Source organism: Panthera uncia (genome assembly GCF_023721935.1).
Source record: "Panthera uncia isolate 11264 chromosome B3 unlocalized genomic scaffold, Puncia_PCG_1.0 HiC_scaffold_1, whole genome shotgun sequence".
In the NCBI taxonomy this organism is placed as follows: domain Eukaryota; kingdom Metazoa; phylum Chordata; class Mammalia; order Carnivora; family Felidae; genus Panthera; species Panthera uncia.
The window spans coordinates 433,950-454,610 of NW_026057582.1; the positions used below are offsets into that span (position 1 = coordinate 433,950).

A 20,661-nucleotide genomic window follows, 5' to 3' on the forward strand; every position below is an offset into this window, starting at 1 on the left:
GAAGAAGGCAGCACCTGGGTGGCTCAGTTGGTTGAGCATCTGACTTCAGTTCAGGTCATGATCTCATGGTTCATTGGTTCGAGCCCCATGTCAGGCTCTGTGCTGACAGCTCAGAACCTGCTTGGGATTCTCTCTGGCTCTGTCTCTCCCTGCCCCTCCCCTACTCATGCTCTCTCTCTCTCCCTCAAAATAAATAAATAAACTTGAAAAAAAAAAGGAAAAGAAGGAACAAAAGTAAATTCCAGATAAAAATAAAATGCGAAGTCCTGTAATCAATGTACAATTAATCAGAGAAAACACAGAGACTGTGGGGTGCGGCTACCCAGTTGGAAGGGTGTGTGAGTCTTCACCTTGGGGTTGTGGGTTCAAGCCCCACACTGGGTGTAGAGATGACTTTAAAAACTTAAAAAAAAAAAAAAACAGTGACTCTTAATGTTGGAATAAAATAAGTCAACAATGTGCTGTATTAAAAAAAAAAAAAACAACATGGTTTGTTTTAAGACACAGTAAAGTTAGAAAATAAAGGACAGACCAGCCTATACCATGCAAATATGAACCAATAGAGGGCTCCAACATCATCTCAGTATACAACCAAATATACTTTAGAGCAGAAAAATAGCATAAAGCACGCAGAATGAAATTATGTGCTGGTAAAAAGGAACAATAAAACGAGATTTATCTCTTATAAATATATAAATACCTAACAATGTAGCCTCAAAGTATGCCAAGCAATAATTAACAGAATTACCAGGGAAAGTAGATAAACCATTAATTAGGTTTTTCATATAAAGTAACAAGATTGTATTTAAATGTGGGCAGTTTATTCCTGAGCAGGTAAATATTGAAGAAATTGAAATAATAACCAAAATCTTCCCTTCTGGCAACCCCAAGTTCCAGATGGTTCTCCTAAATTTTCAAGGAACAGTGGTTGCTACCTTCACAGGCTATTCCAGAAAACAGATCGTAAAGGCTGTGACGAGGCCAACGTGATCTGGATTCCAAAGCATAGTAAGGCAAGTGCAATGAGAAAAAGGGGGAAATGCAGCCGGTTTCATTTTGAACGTAGACAACGAACTCCCTAAGATTTTAGCGAAGCGAAACCAGCTGGATATTAAAAAGTTACACGATCACAGGCGCCTGGGTGGCTCAGTCGGTTGAGCGTCAGACTTCAGCTCAGGTCACGATCTCCCCGTTTGTGAATTCGAGCCCCGCGTCAGGCTCATGCTGTCAGTGCAGAGCCCGCTTTGGGTCCTCTTTCCCCCTCTCTCTCTGTCCCTCCCCTGCTTGAGCTCGCTCTCTCTCTCTCCCTCTCTCTCAAAAAATAAATAAATAAACATTAAACAAAAAAAAGGTAAACGTCGTGATCAAACAGGGCTACTTACAGGAATACAAGGATGGCTCAACTTGGGAAAGCGTGTGGTGTAGTTAATGTATTTCATTACAAACGGGTGAAGGAGAAAATCATAAGATTGTCTTGATGAGTGAAGTTCATGATTCTGAAAAAGCTCTTAGGAAATTAAGAGTGGAAGAAAACTTTCTAAACGTTAGAAAACCAGGGGCGCCTGGGTGGCTGTTGGTTGAGCGTCAGACTCTTGATCTCGGCTCAGGTCATGATCTCGCTGTTGTGGGATCGAGCCCCGCGTTGGGCTCTGAGCAGACAGCGCCGAGCCTGCTTGGGATTCTCTCCCTCCCTCTCTGCCCCTCCCCCACTAATGCACTTGCTCTAAATTAGTTAACAATTAATTAAATGTTACCAAACTTCAGGCACGGAAAGCAGCAGTTGATGGAAGCCTTGGGTTTGCACCCTTGCGGCGGGAGAATAAGGACACCTGCCCCTCCCCGCTGCCGAGGGGTGAGGCATTAACGCCGGGGCCACGATGACACTGCAGCCATCTCAGAATGCTTCCGTCGAATCTCCTCCCGGCTCTGCTCCTCTGGCTGAGCCATCAAGTGGAAACAAGAGCCAGAAGCCGTGGTGAGTTGCACACACGGCTTTAAACCCGCACCACGTGGAGAGAAACGGAATGCAGGCCACAAACACCGGCGTTGGTTGGGGCCGCAGTTCCCGAACCGTGGGTCTAGGCACCCCCAGGTGCCACAGCGAATCCTCAGGGGCAGCACAAGGTGTCGTGAATTTTGAGGGAAACAGGTGAGCGCCACAAGCCGGACACCCCCTCGTGGATCGCGGACCGGACCGCCCTGCTTTCCTTTCTGCGGTATCTCTGCAAAGCTGGTTTTACAGCAGCTGCTGTGATGAAAAGAGAGCAAATGCCAGGCCGAAATCCGCGTGGCTCAGCCAGTTCGGACGGCAGTGTCCAGTGTGAGGTCTGAAACTCCGGGACGTTGACTTCAGGGGACAACCGCCCGCCGCTGCCGAGTCGAGTCCCCCCAGGGAAACGAGCCCCATGCCCATCTGGTCCCTGCACCCGGCTCACGTGCCAGTGTCTCTGGGGCTGCGCGGGCGCCTCCATCACCAGAAGGAGGGATATTTGCACACCCCTGTTCACTGCGGCCAACAGCAGGAAGAAAATGGACAAAGAAAACATGGTGTCTCGATAAATGGAATCTTACCGCGCGTTATTCTAAGGAAGGAAATTCTGACACCTGCTACCACGTGGGTGAACCATGAGCACATTTTCCTGAGCGACACAAACACCGTGTAATCTACACATCAGAGGTCCGTAGAGGAGGCAAATCCATACAGACAGAAAGTAGATGGGGGGTGCCCGGGGCTGGGGAGGGGTGGGGGTGAGTGTTTAATGGAGACAGAGTTGCACAGAGGGGAGGGGAGAAGGTTCTGGGGATCTGTTGCACAGCAGTGTGAATGCACATAACACTGCTGACCCATACACTTAAAAATGGTTAAGATCATACATTTAACATTAGCTTTTCGCCACCAAGAAAGAAAAAAAAAGAAAGAAAAATAAAAATTGTCCCCAAAAAAGGAGGGGGAAAGATCTTGGGTATTATAAATAAAGAATCCAAACAAACCAGAAGGCAAAACATCAGCCATCAGCTCACAGGCCCCACAACCAAGACGGCCACAGACCCAGACCCCAAAACTGCCATCGGCCTGGCCCCAGCCTGGCACCCCCACTCCCCGTCCGCCTCATTGCTGAGCCCCAGCGGCAGAGGGGGCCTGTGGGAACGAAGCCCTGAGCCCCGCGTCCCAGGACAGCCTGACTGGGCCACAGGAGTCTACAGCCCCCACCCCTCCCCACCCCCTCCGAGTGCCTGTGCTGCCCCCAATGCACCCCGTTTCCTCTGTCTCACCACCCTCCTGGGACACTAGGTGCCCCTCGTCCAGGTCTCTGGCCCCCACCCCAGGGCAGGCACACTTCAGCACCAAGTGACTCCTTGCTCACCAACGGTGAGCTCAGCCAAGAAGGGACAGAGAGGGGAGGAGGGCAGCTGGCCACACTCAGTACCCAAGACCCTGGGGGGACACAGGAGCGTGGGACAGGTGCAGGGCTGGAGGCCACGACCACAGGCGACGACCGGGGCGGGGCGTGCAGACCAGGTCACCAGCTGCGCCCCTCGGACCCAACTTCCCCCATAAGTGCCGCTGAGAAGTACCCCATCCCGGGAACACCCCGCAAGTGTCCCCCTGGAGACACGAGCCGCAAAGGGTCCTGGAGGGCCTGGTCCAGTCGCCGCGCCCCAAGCCCAGGCCCGGCCAAGGTCGACCAATGAGGGTGAGGAGGCCGTGCCCTGAAGGGAGAGAAAGCCAGCCCTGGGCGGTGAGGTCAGGGCCAGAAGGACCCAGGCGCTGGAGCAGGGACAGGATGCCGTGATCGCGAGAGGCCAAGTGCGGACGCGCTCACGGGCGGGGCTTCGCCGGAGGTCCTGTCGGTGCCGCAGTGGATAAAACACGGGAGGAGGCCGGCACAGGTGCTGTGGATCCCTGTGAACACAGGCCCAGGGAGCAGGGGACACAGACCGCAGCCCTGCCCTGCTGTGATGGTCGCTGGGCTCTTCCCCACGGCCTCCCCGTGCGTCACCTTCTGCGGCCGGTCTGTACTTCCCCTCACCTTCCCAGTCCTGGCCACGGCATCGCCCACAGTCTGCTGTCCCTGGCTCGGCTGCCGGGCGGCCGTCCCCAGCGTTGGCCCAGGCCCGCCAGCCCCTCCCCTGCGCAGGCCCTGCGCCCACCCAGCGGCTTGCGGGCACATCACCACCCCGTCTCCTCCTCCCCGCGGTGCCTGCCCCAGGCCCGCTCTGTCTTCCTCAAAACCATTTCCTCTACCCTCTCTTCACAGGTTGCAAGTGTCGCCAACGGATTCTCCCGTGGCCTGTCTTTCCCGGTCTTTACGGGGTCTCCGATAAGCAGAAGTTTCTGGCGTCCATGGGGGCCAGTGGAGTATGGGGTCCTGGGCCCCCACAGGCTGCTCTGCCTTCACATCTCCATGGGGAACCCTGGGCCCCCGCAGCACGGGCCTGTCCCAGGCAGAACCCGCGTACTCGAGCTAGCTGGGCCAGGCCTGCATCTGTTCCGTGGGGCCGCAGGGGGCTGGGTGGCGCCCAGGCCCTGCCGCAGGCCTGCGGACCTGCCACGTCACGTGCAGAAGAGGACTAAGGTCCCTGACCGGGGCTGGGGGCCGGGGACCGTGATGGCTGCGCCCCCGCCTACAGGAAGGCGGCCATGCTTCTCTGTGCTTCTGAGCCGCTAAGCGCGTGCTAACGTGGCAGCAACAGTAGGAGCCAATGTCAGAGCCCAGCCTGCTCCCCGGACCACCGAGTGTGCCTCGCTTCCCCCCGACTTGGCCTGTGGCACCTCGTGTCTCTCAGAATCCGCGCCGAACTCCCACAGACACACAGACACACGTGGGGTCTCGAGTGGGCTGTATTGGGTCCACAGAACAGTTTGAGAAGGGACAGCTCCAGAACGCCGAGTTTGCATTTGGCTTCTAAAATTCGTTCTCGGGGGCCAATGGGTGTCCTGACTCAACGGCACTCACAGAGGACAGGGAGCTTTGAGTGACTTGTTTCCAGGAAGGGTCCTGTCCAGCGGCTAGGAGGATGGCGGAGGGCCCAGCAGGCAGGGGTTCAAGAAGTGACTTCACACACTGAGGCGGCAGGTGGAGGGCCGGGGCCCCGCGGGCCCTGGGCCACAGCTGGAGCACGTGAGGAGCTGGGAGGGGGCCGTGTGGGGAGGGGAGAACCCGACGCCCCCAAGGGACGGGGGTCGGGGTGGGGGCAGGCTGGCCGAGACCAGGCAACACCAGCAACATGCCAGCCAGGCAGGAAGAGCCAGTGAGAGAATGTTCTTGAGGGGCCCAGGCGTGGAAGTGTCCTCGGGCCTGAACTGGCTGGCAGCAGGAGGCCGCGGACAGGCCCCTAGGCCCGCCCAGCAGCAGCCTGGGGTTCAACCGCCCTAGGACAGGGGAGCCTGGCGAGGGAGGCAGGGACGCGGCTGTCTGCGCCTGCTGGGTGAGGGGTGCCGAGAGGCTGAGCCCCCAGGATGGAGGGGGCCTGTTCCGGCAAGCTGGGGGCGCATCCCCCAGACACAGATGGCTCTTTGTCAGGGCCGAGCCCAGCTCCCCCACCGGTCTCGGGAACAAAGCCCCCTCTGTCCACAGTGGCCTCCCCCTCACCCCCAGCACCGCTCCCAGGAGAGGAGCAGAGCCCCCTACCCCCAGGCTCCCAGCCGGCGTCCCTGCCCCCCACGCACACACCAGGCACCCACAGGGCGGGGTGTGCAGTAGGGGCCCGGGGCACAGTGTGTAGGGGGCATGCGGGGCAATCCCCCGAAGGACCCCGATGCCCACGCCGTGTTGCAGGCCATGCCTGACCCGCCAGCACCTGGGCAGCACTGGACCAGCCCAGCTTTGGCAACCACCCCCCCCCAGGATCCCCTTCCCCTGGGCCTGAGCACAGACCGGACCCTCCCCAACCTGCCCCAGAGAGGAACCCGGAAGGGTGGCAGTGGGAGGGCCAGAACGGAGCCTCACCCCTGCAGAGAGGTCTCTACGACTTATTTCTGGGTCCTCTCTTGGTCCTGAAGGCCCATGGACTCCACACTGGGCCTGTCATGCCTGCCCCCAGTATTACTAGCCAAGGGGCTGGGCTCTGCCCCAGGTGGGGACAGCCCCAGGGCTCAGGGAGACCATGCCTGGGGCCCTGTGTCTGCGTCGTCCCCGCCACCACCCTGAAATCTGCCCCTCCGAGGCCCAACCAGGGCAGGTCAGGGCAGGTCCCCCTCTAGGCGGGCACAGGGCCTCAACGACCGGGTGGCAAGATCCAGATGAGGCCGGGCAGGGCTCCCGCCAGCCTGGCCAGTTCCTGCCGACACTGTCTCTGCAGCTGGCACAGCACTGCCTCCAGGCAGGCCTCCCGGCTCCTCAGCACCTCAATCACCTGGGCCGCCCGCAGGCCTGGGCCCCCCGAGGCTCCGGCGTCACTCTTCACCAGCCGGCAGGGCCCGTGGGGCTGGGCTGCGGCCCCACCTCGCTCCCAGGCCCGCTGAAGAGCTGCCAGCTCGAGTCCCACGGCCTCCCGTGAGGCCCGCTGCACCGCACTCCACTCGGGCCCCCAGCCTCCAACCTGCACGGGGCAGACGGCAGCTCGTGAACCAGGGGCGGCCACATCCTGCCCAGGACACGGCCTTCGGGCCCCCTCGGCCCCAACACCAGCCCCCAGCCCTCACCCTGGCCTCCCAGGCTGCCCGCCGGGGCTCCGCGGCTCCCCGCAACTCCTCCTGTAGGGCCTGCAGCTCGCGGGCCACCAGCTCCCACTCGCCAGCCCCCCGCTCGGGGATCCGCGGCACAAACGTGGGCTGCGAGGCCTCTGGAGGGCAGGTGCCCAGGACTGTGTCCTGCGGAGAGAGACCAAGTGAGTGGCAGGCAGCTTGTCCGGGCCTCGACCACAGGTCCAGCCCCTCAGCCAACGGGGGACAGAGGGCATAGAGGCCCGGGGGCAGCGACCACCCCCCCCCCCGGTGGCACAGTGAGCTGGAAGCCAGGGACGCCCCCAGACTTGTGGACCCCTGAGGAGTCTGGGCTCCCCAGCAGCTGGGCAGGGTAGGTGACGGACAGACAGACATCCGCAAAGAGGCAGAGACTCAGAGCCAGCCGGCCTGCAAAGCCAGCTTGGTGGCTGCGTGTGTCTGTGGCCTCCCCCAACCTCCTCTTCCTGTCCGAGAACTAGGAAGGCGCCCCCACCCCGGGGCTGCCGTGGTCAAGGCCGGGACAGGGAGGGGAGCCAGTCACACCATCCACCGCCAGAAGACCAGCTCCCGGCGCCTCCAACGCAGGGCTGCCTCCAGGCGCACATTCTCGCTCTCCAGCCTCTGAAGCAGCTGCAAAGCAGACCATAAACCGTGGCCGGGTCAGAACCCCACCTGGGACCCCCAGCCCCGAGCACCCGACCACCGTGCTCACCAGTCCCCCTGGCCCCGCAATGGCAGAGCCGCCCCCCTGCGGCAGCCCCACCTCCAGGCTGGGGCCTCGGAGACACCCACCGTCCCCACAGGGTCAGGGGCTGAGCCCAAGCGTCGACTCGGGACCTCTGCCCCACATCCCTCACTGACTGGGGGGCTGCACCCGGGAGGCTGTAGGCAGATGAGGAGGTCCCAGAAGGGGCAGCCTGCCAGGCTCTCGGGGCGGGAAACCCTCTGTATAACCTCAGGAAGGCAGGGCGGAGGCTGGGCCTGGGCACCGGCATGCAGGCCCCAGCTGCACCCCGCACGGCCCCCTGCCCGCCTCACGCAGCCCCAAACCTGCAGACCCCGCAGGAACATGTGGCCGCGCGCTGGAGCGCAGCAGCACCTGCCCCAGCCTCGGCCTCCACCACCAGGGGGCCCACCGACCGGGGAGGTGCTGTTGAGGCCTCCTCCCCCCCAACCCGCTCCATCCCGCCCCCGCTGCCCCCTCAGGAAGCCACAGGCCTGCACCTGCTGTGGCCCCTCTCTGAAGGCAGCCACCAGCCTACCATCCAGGCCACGGGCACTGCTCCTTCCGGAAGACAGGTGCACCGGGCTTCCCGGGAACGCAGCAGCACGCTCTGAGGCCAGGACAAAGGGCCAGAGCACGGTGGCCACACAAGAGCTCTGACAAGCCACCGCTCACGGAGGGCCAGTGCACAGGCCCTGTACGACAGGCACCCGTGACCCAGGGTCTCCCCTGGCCGGGAAGGGACCCCTGCTCTGCCCCTGCAAACAGCAAACAGGCTGCCAGCCGGGCCACCAGGGGACTGCTTGCTGCTGCAGCAGGAACCTGGGGCTCCAGGGGTCCGGAGGTCAGGTGGGGAGCGCCCTTGGATGCCAAGCCAAGGACCCAGCCCATCGCTGTAAAGCCAGGCACAGAGAGAACCACTCTGTGGGCCCGGGGGAGCACGGCCTGGAGCCCAGAGGGTGCCAGGTGCACCCACGTCCCTGGACGCATACGCACAGTGAATGTGGAACGGTCCCCAGGTGCTCCCCACCTCCCAGGCTATGGGAAGAGGGGCAGGCACAGCAGGAAGAGGCAACACGCCCCCACTGTCCCCCCACGTGCAGGCCCCGTGCCGGAGTCTCCTGAGGCAGCCACCTCCCCGCCGCACCCCACTGCGCTGTGGCCAGGGCAGGCGGGGAGGCACAGGGACATGAGAAGGGCTGCAGGCCCGGCCAGTAACCAACATGCTCACTGTCCAGCTACTCCGCAGCACGCCTGGCCACTCACACAGCAACCATAGATCACTCCAGAAGCTTCTGGGACCCATCCCAAGAGTGCGGGCTCTTTGGGTACACCGATCCGGGCTTCTGCCAGCAACCCCTCCAGAAACCTCGGGAGGAAGCCAACCGTGACCCCCAATGACCTCATGCCGTCTGCAGTCCAGAGGCGCCCGCACGCCCCAGCTTCAAGGGCGGGGGGGGGGGGGGGCGCCACGGGCTCCCACCCACCACCACCACAGAGACCGGGGCCCCAGGCCACATCTGGCTGAAGCTGGCGCAGCCTCAGCCCTGCTCCAACCCAGAGGGACCAAGGGCAGGAAGCCTGGGCCTCGCTGAGTCACCCGTAAAAGGGGACCTTGCCGAGGGCACCTCAGGTCGCCAAGATAACCGCCTCAGCACTTCCAGAGAACGAGCGCAGCCCTGCCTGGGAGGGCTGGCCAGGTGCTGGCCAGGACTGCAGGCCTGGCAAGCACCCCCCCCCCCCCCCGCCGGTGGCTGCCCCAGCCCCACAAAGGGAGGCACAACTCTCTGAAAGCACACAACTCCCGAGCTGGGGTCCGCTGGGCCTGGAAAGAGGGGCCACACCAGCCCTGAGCCTCAGCCCACCTGCCTGGCCAAGTGCCCCCCCAGGCTGGACAGTGCCAGCCTCACACTCTGGAGCAGCCAGAGCCCAACCGTCAAGTGACAGCCAGCCCTGGGCCTGTCCCAGGACGTCCTGGCCATGCCAGCCTGAGGGAAGGAAACAATAATGACCGACGGGGGCCTCCTGAAAAGAAAGTCAGCAAAGGATGAGGCATGCTAGACCAGCCCCCCTCTCTCGCTAACCGTGCCCAGCCACACGCACACACACGGCCACGTGGCCTGGATTTCTGCAACACCGGATGGTCTGGGAGCTGGGGGAGGCCCTGAGGACATGTCTGGGACCCCCCACCAGCAAGATGGGGAGTGGGGCAGTCACCCACAGCTCAAAGCCGGTCGCCTGGGTCCTCCCGCCCAGGACCCTCCCCACCTCGACCCCCACCACCTCACGCCGTCTGCAGTCCTACGGCACCGACACGCACCAGCCCTCACCTGCTGGCCGCCCTCCGCGTCCCTGAGCAGCTCGGTCTCAGCAACAGACAGGTGGCCAAGGCTGCGGTCACTGTGGCAGCCGCGGGTATATGAGTGGATCTGAAACAGGCAGCGTGAACCCCAGGCTGAGTAGGAAGGGGCGCCTCTCCCAGCTCCAGGTGAGGCTTTGGGGGCCTGCCTCGCAGACAAGGAAATGGGCCATGCCTGGCCGAGGTGGTCAGGGCAGGCCAGGGTCAGGCTCAGGACAATAGTCAGCACCGCTGGGGAGCCGGCCCTGGGCCCTGCAGGAGGCTCCTGCAGAGAGTGGGGTATGGGCAGCGCCGCCTACAGGTTCCCCATCCTGCCCAGTTCCCAGGGGTGTGGCGGAACTGGAATCGGGCATCCCTGCTTCTAAGCTCACTGACTGCCAGGTCCGTGTGGTGGGAGAAGCAGCCTCTGGACAGGCTAGGAGATCCAGCGAAGACAACGGCAAGGACACAGAGTGACTGTCTGGACCTGGGGGACAGGGAAGGCTTCCCAGCAAGGCCCGGCCCCAAGGCATCACGGAGGTCACTCGTGGCCATGTCCCAAGCAGGAGGAGTGCCAGGAGCCCAGTCCGAGCCAGAGCGACACAGCTCCCGAGAAGAGCTGAGGGATGAACAGGTCCCCTGCGGGGGGCAGACGTGCAGGGTGGGGGGGTCCCAGCATCCAGGAGCCCTACATCGGTGGGAGTCTGAGGCCCCCCGCCCAACCCCCTCTCAGCCCAGGTTTTGCACTGGACCTGTAAGGGTGACCTGTGCCCCACAGCTGAGCCTTAGTGGCCTTCAGGAACTCTACAGAAGCTGCCCGCTGCCCATCAGCCTCCACCCAGGATGTGGCAGAAGGAGGGGGTACCTTCCTTCCCAAAACATGCCCAGGCAGCAGCGGCTCCCACAGCACCCAGAGCCTACTTCGTGGCTCAGAGACACAGTCTGAGGCCTCTGATGACTTCCGGGCACAGGAAAGTCAACCCCACAGGCTCCTGGCCCCAGTGATGCCTAGCTCCACCTGCCCTGTGACCCCTCCTGGACCACCTGGAGCCCTGGGCTCAGGCTCTGGGCCACCACAGGGCAGTGGCCAACCAGTCAGCTCCCAGCCAGGCTTGGGAAGGGCCACATCCAGTCAAAGGCCAGGCTCCAGCCTGTAGTATGGACAGTAAGTGTCCCCGGGGGACAGTCCCCAGTGACAGTACCTTGCCCAGGAGGGCACACTGCTCCTGCTGACTGGTGATCAGCTTCCGCCACTGGAACCGCAGCTTTCCCATCAGCCACTGCAAGTGGCGTATGTCCACAGGGCCATCAGCTTCCACATGGGGTACAGGGGGGCCAGGCCTGGCCAGGGCTTCACACTAGAGAGGGACAAGGGTCACGCCCTGCTCCCACGCCCCCAGCGGAGACCCCAGGAAAAGAGGCCCCTGGAATGAGTGCCATGGTCCTCGGGGGTGCCACACACCCACGTCCAGTGAGCACACACCCAATACTGCCCCCAAGGGAAGGGCAGGGGAGGAGGAGAGAGCAGTGGAGAGGGTGACACCGCCCCCCACAGGGCTGTCCCAGGCTGCATCCAGGGTCCCAGCCAGGATCCGGCCCCGTTCCCTCTCACCCCACACCCACCTCGCACAGGGGTATCTCGTCGCCCAGCCGCACGCGGGTCTGGGCCAGCAGCCGCTCGAGCAGGGGCCCGCGGGCCAGAAGCCAGGCCAAGGCCAGCAGGAGCTCGCGACTGCCCTGGGAGCCGTCCTCAGGGAGCTGTGCCAGCGCCCGCCTGGGGAAGCCCTGGGAGCGCAGCTCGGACTTCACCGCTCGGACTTGGGCCTCTGTAGATGGGGGTTCGCCTGCTCAGGGAGGCCACCCATTAGGAGTGCGCCACCAGACCTTCTAGGGGCCCCCGCATGACCCCCAAGCAGAGGCCAGGTTTAGGAGGGGACAATCGGGGGACTTACAGGATGAGAGAGCCAAGGCTAATGGGGTCACGGCTTAGGAGGTGGGCGGGGCTTTGCCAGAGCTGGGAGCGTGGTGGACTGGGTGAAGCCGGGACCCGCCTGAGGCGGGGCTTGCCAGGGGGGCGGGGCTAACCAGTTTGGGACTTTACAGGAGGCGGACCTCGTGATGTGAGTGGGAGGAGCGAAGGCCAACAGGTTGTGGCTTACTGTTGGGACGCGCTTGACCGGGGAGGGGCTTGCGTGAGTTGGACGGCCCCTGGTGGGTGGGCGGGGCAATGACCCACCTGGGCGGGGCTTGTAGGGGGCGGGGCTAGCCGTTTAGGGGGACTTGCAGGAGAGGGACCTCGCGAGGCGAGTGGGAGGAGCCAGGGCCCATCGGGCGAGCCTCACTCTGGGGAGTGATTAACGGGGCGGGACTTGCGTGAGTGGGCGGAGCCAGGGCCTCGCCGGAGCGGGGCTTACCCTGGGCTGGGGACGCCGAGGCGCCGTCGGCTGACAGCGGCGAGAGTACGCGAAAGAGCAGCTGCCAGAGCGCCGGGGCCTGCGGGGATCGAAGAGCGACAGTCAGCTGGGCCGGCCGCCACCCCGCGTCTTCCCCGGCTCCTGCCGACCCGGCCCCCTGCCCCGCGGGCCTCACCGCCTCCGGACGGTCGAACTTGGCGCGGCGGAAGATCTCGGGGCTGGGCCCAGCGGGCAGCGTCCGACTCAGCGCGGCGATGGCCTCGGGCAAGGCCCCGACCGCGGCTCCCCGGTCCACCCTGCGCCGCCGCCGTCCCATGCAGCTTGCACTGACTTTCCTCGGATTGCGCGCCGCGGCCGCTGTGTCCCAGCGTCCAATCACCGCGCCGGTGCCGTCTCTGCTAGGCCCACGCCCAATCACCCAACGGGTCGAGACACGCCTCCAGCGTCGGCCCAATGAGCGGTGCCCCCGGCCTTTGAGTGCAGTCTCTTCTGTCCAGTGCGCAGGCATTTCCGGTGCTCTCGGGGCCAATTGGCGACGGCAGCTCCGGGGTACTCTTTTTGTGGCCCAGTCGCTGCGACACCCGACACCCGCCTCGTCCAGACCCCACCAATCAGCGCCTCACCCATCTTAGCGCCAAATGGCAGCCTAGCAACCCGCGGAGGGCTTTGGGCCGCGCTGCGGCCGCCCCCTGCGGCCGGGAGCGCAACGCAGCCAGGCGCCGCCGACCCTCGCGGGCGTCCCTGTGCCTCCGCGAGCCCGGCCGGCCCGCTCTCCAGGGGTTCCCGCGGGATGCGGGCGGCCCCCTTCCCACCCCAAACCTACACCCGGACCCCGGCCCGGTCCTCCCGGCCTCGCTGTTCTGCACCCAGGAAGTCTCCTTCCGCCGCCGCATAGGAGCGGCCGAGGACGCGGTGCCAGGGAGGGCAGCGAAGCGCTCGCCCGCGGTCCCAGAGCCCGGCGGTGCACACGGACGCCCGTGAAAGGCGCCGGGCGCGCAGCGCTGTCGCGTGTCCACGGTGCGCGTAGGAAACGCCCCACACAGCAGGTGGCGCGCGCGGGCACGCGGGGCGGCTGTAGAACCCTGCACATCGGTTAGAGCTGACGGACGGCACGGGCGAATTTTGTACGTGTGGCACGTGAATTACACCTCAGCGAAGAGGTCGGGAGGACAGAGCCACCAGCCCTCCGATCCTCGCCCTGCCCACGCCACCCTCCTACGCTTCCTCCACCTCCCCCCCACCCCCCGGCGGGGGCCACGCCCGCAGGAAGTGCGTCGGCGGCGGGTCCGGCGCCCCAGGTACCCACCTTTGCCCTCCTCCCTCTCTCCCGCGCGGCCCGCTCCTTGGCCTGTGTTCCATCCCCACCCCACACACCGTCGCGGAGCCGGTCACCTGCCCCGCGGGAGGGGACACTACTGCCGGTCCCCCAGCTTCGCCGCGCCGGGTCCCGCAGGCAGGCCACTCTGCTGAGCCAGGCGTAGCGCCCTGCGGCCATCAAAATAAAGACCACACCCCTGAGCCACCCGCCCAGCCCAGTGGGTCTTCTCTCTGAGTGTGCCACCTGAAGTGCTCTCCTGCGTCCTGGTCTGGTCAGGCCCCCTCTGGCGGCAGGCCTCATCCCTTCAACTGTCCCACCTGGCTGTGGGCTACACGGGGGCAGCGCTGCCCCCCCCCCCAGCACTTGGCCCAGATTTTCCGGGGTACCCCCACTCCTCACTGTGGCACAAGACACTGCTGAATCTCAGATTCAGCCCCAGCCCCCACCCTTCCACTGTGCTGAGAAACCCCGCCTCACCTTAGCACCATCTGTTCTCTCCCACCCCCTCCCCACCAGATGCACTATGGCTCCCACCCTTTGGTGCTCTGTGAGCCACCCAACAACGCCCCCCCCCCAACACACACACACACACACACCCTACACGAAGCCCTTGAGGCCCCCAACAGCCCGTCCAGCTCAGCCCTGCAAGGCCTGGGTAGGGCCAAGGCCTGGGAGCGGTGGCCCTCTGCCAGGACTGGAGACTGAATGGCCAGTGGGGGTAATGAGGAGGGCTCCAAGTGTGGTCCAGTCTGCAGCTGCTGCCAGAACTGACATGGGCATTTCCAGAAAGCCCCCAACTATCCACTGCCCAGCTAGTCCTCAAATTCCCCACTTGGCCGCTGGCTACTTGCTACTCTGGAGGGAGGGTGTACAAAAAGAGGGGCGGTGCTGTCCAGGCAGATGCCCCTGCAGGAACGTGGCTGGCCTGGTCCACCAAGGCAGGTGGGGAATGGAGACAAGGGTGGGCAGGAAGTGGAGAGAGCAGGCGAGGACTCCCCACCACAAGGCCCCGAAAGCTTCTCGAAAAACGGAACCAGCTTGAGCACAGCTGATTCACCCTGTGGCCACCATCAACCGACTACCAGGCCTCATGTTCCCGCTGACCTGTTGACCCACCCTTAGCCCCATCCCTGAACCGAGGGGGCATTAGGGGGCCTGGGAGCTGGGGAGCTGAGCCACCACGGGGCCTTCCAGGGTGGCCAGCCACCTGCCTTGCAGAGGAAGCTTCAGCCTTGTGGCAGCCCCGGGGAACAGCACAGCAGGAAGAGCAGGGCTCCTGGCAGGGCCAGGAGTCAGAACCCCCAGCGGCGGCTCCCTTGAACCATCCCCCTGTCACCCTGTCAGTTCACTCTGCGGGCATGTACACACACACACACACACACACACACACACACACACACACACAGAGGCATGGCTTCTGAGTGCTCAGCTTTATTGAGGGCAAGGGAGACTACAGGGGAGCCCCGGGTGCCTGGGGATAAGGCCTGGAATCGGCCTGGAAGGGCAGTGGCCCAGTGGACAGCCAGGGACAGCGTTTCCACGACCTGTGCAGAGAGGTCAGAGGACAGAAGTGAGTGCAGGTCCAGTGAGCAGTCAGGCCTCACCCGGGAGTGCAGGGACCATCCCGAAGGCCTGAGGGTCTGCGCTGGGGGATGGGGGTGTACCTGGGTTTATTTGAAAGTGTGACTCTCAGCGCCACCCCGCCCAAAGCCTGCAGAGAAAAGAGTAGGCAGGTTACCAGGTTGGGGGGGGGGGGGGGAGGTGCTGGGGAGGCTGGGGGGAGGCGGAAGGCAGCTCAGGGGCCATGCGTAGGAAGCGTACCTTTGGGCCCGAACATGGCGGCGTAGCAGGGGTGGTTGCAGTAGGGCTTGCCTTCATGCTGCAAAAACAAGGGCCATGAGGGGCTGTCACCCCTCACCCTGCGCCCGCCACTGCCCTCCGGGCCCCACCTACCTCAGCGTGGCCCCCCGATGTCAGCGTCTTTCCGCATTTCTCACACTTCAGGCAAGGCCGGTGCCAGTCCTTCCCCAGAGAGGTCACCCGTTCGGCTGCAGAGGTACATACACCCCTCCCCTACTGTAAGACATTGCTCTGGGGCCACAGGGCACACCCGTCTGCTAACATAACAGCCTAAAGTGACAGCCTTCTCCAGCTCCTTCTGCTCATGGTCTCACCCAGCCCGCCTGGTGGCCCACCCAGGGTCTCAGCTGGCCTCCGTGCCCGTGGGTGGGGAGGGGCACCCCCAGTCCCCTAGGCGTGTCCAGCCAAACAAACGGCAGGGGGCGCTGCGTGGAGCTGCAGGAAGAAGCCTCCAGGGCCAGGGTGGGGGGCCTGGGTGACCTGCGGGGGTGGTCGGAGATGGGGCCTGCAGGCGCCCTTCTCCGGGGCGAAGGCGGGGGAGACCCTTCCCACTTCCTCCCGCCTCTCTCCTGGGGGGGCCCCGGGGCGCGGGGCAGGGAGGCGGCACCCGGGGTGTGAGCGCGCCCGGGATCGCGCCCCGGGCGCCGGTTTCCGCGTCTGTTTCTACTTAGCTATGGGAGGGGCGGCCAGAGCGCAGCGTTTCTTCCTTGGCGGCGCGGTCCCCGCCCAGGGCGCGCCGAGGGGGAACGGGACGGTTGGGGAGATCCAGCGACGGGGAGTCCCAGAGTCAGGGAGACCCAGAGAAGGGGGAACCCAGAATCGGGGAGACCCAGCCGGACCGAAGGAAAGAGAGCGGGCCAGAGACGCCGAATCAGCAGAGACCTCGGGCCACCCCACACAGGGGTCCTGATCCGCATACCCAAGCCGTCGCCGGCAGGGCTGAAGTGTGGGCTCCCGGCACGCTGCCCCAGGGTCCCCAGCGCGCCCAGCCCTCCGGAGAAGCCCTGTTCGTAGTCCCTGGGTGCACCGCGGTCCCGGCCGGGAGTGGGCCGGGGCGGGGGGCGGGGGGCGGGAGGGGTGCGCTCACCAAAGTACACTTCCTTGTCGCACTTGGGGCACTTGGGCATGGCGGCAAGGGGTCAGGCGTGAACGACCGGTCGGGAGCAGACAGGAGAGCCGGACTGGGTGGGTCCCGCGGGGTGTGCGCCTTTCAGGGACCCCAAGACCCCGCCCCTTTGGGACCTGCCCCTCGAGCCCCGCCCCCTGAGTCCAGGATTTGGACCCGTGGACTTGGATTCCAGGCCAACCAGCCAAGAAAGGTCATCTGGTCCACCCCCGCCTTCAGGCAGCATCAGGCCTAACCGACGACGGGGTAGGGGGGCGGTTCAAGGAGCGCACGGGATCCCTGGGGATGCGCTGAAGGGGCGGGGCTCCTCCGGGGGCTACTGCCCCGCCCCTTGCCCAGGGTCCAGGATCTAGGGAAGGGGCTCCCCAGGGCCAGGAAGCCCCGGCCCCCCAGCGGCCCAGCCCCTGTCCCCAGTCCTCCGACACCAGTCCTCCGAGCCCCAGATAGCTGGGATCCAGGGAGTCACCGATAAAATGCAAATAGATGCAAACCAGCGTGTGCGGACTTCCTTCTCCCCACACACTTTGACCCGACCCTCTCCCAGACAGAGGGTTGGGGACCAGCGACGTCTCAGCCTTGTAGCCCCTCCCCCCGTGAATCTCCCCTCCGGCCTTCATCACACGCGGAGCTAGGACGCCCACCCCTCCCCAGCCCCCCACGCCCAAGGGACATCCCGGCCTCTGCGAGCCCTCCACCCCCGCCGCTGCCTGGGAAGTCCATTGGACAGCAGCCCGGGAAATTTGGAAGAGGGGACTTCGAGACGGGACGTCCCCTCCCTCCCCTCCGCGGTAACAGTGACCAGTGTGAGCGCGGGGGTGGGCGCGGCCACGCACAGGGCATCTCTGCCGGAAGGGCTCCTTATCTCTGCGGGAAGAGCACGAGAGCGCACGACGGGAGTGGTTCAAGTCCTACGCCCAGGGCAAGTGCGGGCCGGTGCCAGGTGGAGACCGTCCTACTCCACCCACCCTGGGAGTGGGAAGTGTCCAGGGGGCTGGTGGGGTCTCCCAGCCGCCTTTCAGCCCAGACCTAGGCTTCAGCCTGGCTGGGGTCCCGGCCTCCATGTCCCCTTAGGAAGTCCCTGCCCGCTAGGCCATTCCCTCCTGGCCACTGGCACCCTGGCCACAGTCCTCTCTGCTGGGGGCGGGGGAAGGGGGCCTGTCCCCTCTGCCTGCTCAGCGGATCCTCCCCCGGGCCACACCCAGTTTCTTGGCTCCTCAGCTAAGCTCCAGCCCCCTGTCGAGGCCCCAGCCCCTTGGCCCCCCAGCGCTGCAGCCCCCTCCCCGCCTTGGCCCCGACGTCCAAGACCTCAGGACCCCCAGCGCCCCAGCCCCTCCCCCCGCCCCGGCCCCCCAGCGCCCCACCCTTCCTCCCTTTCTCCGGGTTGCCCATGTCCCTCCCTTAGGCTACCACCCTCCTCCTCATCTGCTGACACACCCATCTCTCAACACCAAACCACCCTGGGCCTATCCAGGCCCCATCTTCTTGGAAGGGGCTGGAGACCATCCTCTGACAGGACCCAGGGGCTCCTGGCCTCCCCACAGGCACTCAGCGACTCCAACATCACCCTCCCTGAAGCCCACCTCCCCACCATAGGCCTCCGGCCTGGCACTGGGAGGGAGGAGGGAAACCATGGGTGCCCCCACCCGCACCCCACAGGGCCCGCCCTCTGCCCCCCAAAAGAGGCCTGGCTTGGGGTAAGGGTGGCAGCGGCCAGGGATGCAGGGCCACGGAGGCCACCTCCAGAGTGAGCCCTCGGTGAGTAGGGCACACTAGCTCCCACACCCTCACGTCCTGCCCCTCATGCTTCCCTGCGTCACCCCCTCCTCCCCGAGACCCCCTTTCTGAGACCACAGTTCTGCCCCCGGCTGGGACTCTGGGAGCCCTGGGGCCTGCAAGGCTTGCACCACATCGCTAAACCCTCAGCGGCTGGCTGGCTGCTGCCCCCAGGAGTGGGGGCGCACACCACGCACCACCGGAGCCCCGGACTCCCACCCATCGATGCTGGCCTGCTCCAGCCTTGAAGCCTCCACACTCACTGCCACGTCTGGGCCCGTGGCCCTCCCTGCCCAGCGCTGGGGCACTTGGGCACGGTTTCCAGAGGTAAGGCCACCAGCCCGACCTCCTCCACCCCCCCATCCCATCCTTTGGTGTCTCCCTGGCCTGCGCCAGATGCTGCTGCAGACAGATAGGGTCACTAGGGTGGATCCTGACTTCCCTCATCTCCTGGCTCCGGGATCTGGAAAGAGGCCGGGATGGGGAAGAGCAAGGGTGGGGGGGGGGGATGAGCGCACAGAAACACACACAGCAGGGGACAGAAATGTAGACAGGCCAGAGAGGCCCAGAGAGGCAGGGGCTGCGGGAAGGGCCCGAGGCCCACTGGTTGGGGGGGGGGGGGGCGTCACCGTGGGTCATGGGGCTCTGGTCACACACATGTTGCTCGTAGCACCAGCAGCTTCCTGAGAAGACTGCCCTGCATGGATGTGCGGCATGTGCTGGGTGGAGGCCTGGGGCTCCAGGGCAGGGCTGCCTCCACCCCTACCAGGGTGATGTGCTAGAGGGGTGCAGTGAGCCCCACAGGGAGCCCGGAAGCACCCACCTCTGTCCTGGTGCCCACGGGCATCACTGCGTGAGTGCACTTGTCCGGGTACCCCAGCTGCCTCCCCAGGTTTCTGTCCGGCCCACAGCACCACCTTAAGGCTCCAGGCAGGTGGGGCCAGGAGCCAGCTCTGCCCACCTGTCCACCCACCCTGCCCCTGGGATGCCCCCCACCCACACGCTGTGACTCCAGCCCCTCCCACCATGGGGGAGCATGAGAGAGTACCATCCCTGGGGTGGTGAGGTTCCGGCTAGCTTTCTCTGCTGTTATTTCCTGTTGCCATGGTCACAGGGCTGCGGGGGCGGGGGCGGGGGTGGGGGGGGAATGCCAAAAGTAGCCAAGGGCCATGTGCCTCGCCCTCTAACTGGTACACAGCAGTTTTTCCAGACATCAGACAGACACACACACACACACACACACACACACGCTCGCTGGAACCCTCTCAAATCTTCAGCCACAGGCTGGCAATGCTCCTCCAATTCCCTTGGGCTCCCTACCCATCTTGCCCACCTGAGGGGATGGGAGCCCCGCACCAGCTGCCGCCCACACCTCCTGGAGGAGATCGTGCCTCCCCCCAGAGTCTGTACCTCAGCCTCCGTCTGAGGCTCGGCTGGGTACGGGTCAGGGCCCTGACAGCTCGCCGGAGACCTGGGCCCCACCAGGTGCAAGACATCCTACTTCCATCAGCTCACCTGGCTCAGGGGGCACCTGTGGGCGAGGGGCACTGACCTGGCCCAGGGGCCAGTTCCAGACCCAAATCTGCCTTGCTCAGCCGCCTACCCCTTGCCCCACTGTTTTGGGGGTGCTGTTTGCATTTGTTTCCCAAACAAATGGAGGACACAGTAAGCCCCCTGATACACCCCAAGGTGTAGCCTTCCCCCACTTTGCCCCCTAGTGCTACCAGCAGGCACAGGGGCTGTGTCTGGAGCATGAGGGACAAAGTGGCCAGGACAGGAACACAGAGCAACCCAGCCACTTGCCCCAGGCTGCCTCTGTGCCCACAACATCCTGCCTGGCACAGGGACAGCACGAGGGCACCCCGGGGCCCAAAGACCTGTGGGAGGCGGCTGTGGGGCTCTGGGTGCATCAGCTGAGGCCATGTTCACCTTCTGTCTGCACACCCCCATGCCCTTGGCTGTTCATGCACCACCCAAGCTTGGCTGGGGACCCAGATGGGAACCAGGAGGGACGTTGCCCTGCAGGACGATTCCCAAGAGGACCCCGATGTACCTCCACAGCAGTGCTGGGCTCCAGGCACCTGAGAGCCAGTGACCACTGAGGAGTCCCTGCCTGGGGCCAGCCACCCTCACCCACTGGGAAAGCTCTGCCCCTCAAGCTGGACAGCACCCCTGCACTCTCTCCCGCTGTTTTCTGTGGCACTTGCTCTGGCCTCCCCCCACCATCCTTGAAGCCCCCACCCCGTGCCCTGGCCTCCAGGCCCCTTCCTCAATATGGACAAGGATGTCCCTTCCTAGGGCTGAAGGGCCAAATGCCCCAGGGCAACTGCTGGCTCCCTCTCCAGGGTCTCCCCCCCTCCCCCAGGCTCAGCTGAGTCACGGACACTCAGACGTTCCCAGGGCCTATTTTCAGCAGCTTGTCCCCCGGGACCCCCCCCCCC

At 64.5% G+C, this 20,661-nt stretch overlaps 2 protein-coding genes across 3 annotated transcripts; both read right to left on the bottom strand.

Moving 5' to 3' along the window:
* Positions 1 to 5,876: 5,876 nt before the first annotated feature.
* Positions 5,877 to 13,340, bottom strand: TEDC1 (tubulin epsilon and delta complex 1). Of its 2 annotated transcripts, XM_049611986.1 has the most exons (8): positions 12,319 to 13,340; positions 12,144 to 12,222; positions 11,353 to 11,573; positions 10,932 to 11,087; positions 9,722 to 9,820; positions 7,211 to 7,297; positions 6,647 to 6,814; positions 5,877 to 6,543 (listed from the first exon to the last, which is right to left on the bottom strand). In XM_049611986.1, exons 1-8 carry the CDS (start codon positions 12,649 to 12,651, stop codon positions 6,220 to 6,222), a joined length of 1,467 nt encoding a protein of 488 aa, XP_049467943.1. In that variant the 5' UTR covers positions 12,652 to 13,340; the 3' UTR covers positions 5,877 to 6,219. The 2 variants fall into 2 exon arrangements, with proteins under 2 accessions (XP_049467943.1, XP_049467942.1); XM_049611985.1 differs by having other exon boundaries at positions 12,144 to 13,340.
* A 1,516-nt stretch (positions 13,341 to 14,856) lies between these two features.
* On the bottom strand, positions 14,857 to 16,519 carry LOC125909086 (cysteine-rich protein 1). The gene is made up of 5 exons (XM_049611987.1): positions 16,409 to 16,519; positions 15,415 to 15,509; positions 15,283 to 15,340; positions 15,126 to 15,172; positions 14,857 to 15,005 (listed from the first exon to the last, which is right to left on the bottom strand). Exons 1-4 carry the CDS (start codon positions 16,446 to 16,448, stop codon positions 15,132 to 15,134), a joined length of 234 nt encoding a protein of 77 aa, XP_049467944.1. The 5' UTR covers positions 16,449 to 16,519; the 3' UTR covers positions 14,857 to 15,005; positions 15,126 to 15,131.
* Between the last annotated feature and the right edge of the window lie 4,142 nt (positions 16,520 to 20,661).

Excerpts from the sequence above, each read along its gene's own strand:
- LOC125909086 (XM_049611987.1), bottom strand. The coding sequence starts at position 16,448 with ATGCCCAAGTGCCCCAAGTGCGACAAGGAAGTGTACTTTG. Across the intron at positions 15,341-15,414 it reads CATCGGGGGGCCACGCTGAG|CATGAAGGCAAGCCCTACTG; the intron begins GTAGGTGGGGCC and ends TTGTTTTTGCAG. Across the intron at positions 15,173-15,282 it reads CGCCATGTTCGGGCCCAAAG|GCTTTGGGCGGGGTGGCGCT; the intron begins GTACGCTTCCTA and ends TTTTCTCTGCAG.
- TEDC1 (XM_049611985.1), bottom strand. The coding sequence starts at position 12,651 with ATGCCTGCGCACTGGACAGAAGAGACTGCACTCAAAGGCCGGGGGCAC. Across the intron at positions 11,574-12,143 it reads CTCGGCGTCCCCAGCCCAGG|GCGAACCCCCATCTACAGAG; the intron begins GTAAGCCCCGCT and ends CTCCCTGAGCAG. Across the intron at positions 6,544-6,646 it reads GGGCAGCCTGGGAGGCCAGG|GTTGGAGGCTGGGGGCCCGA; the intron begins GTGAGGGCTGGG and ends TGCCCCGTGCAG.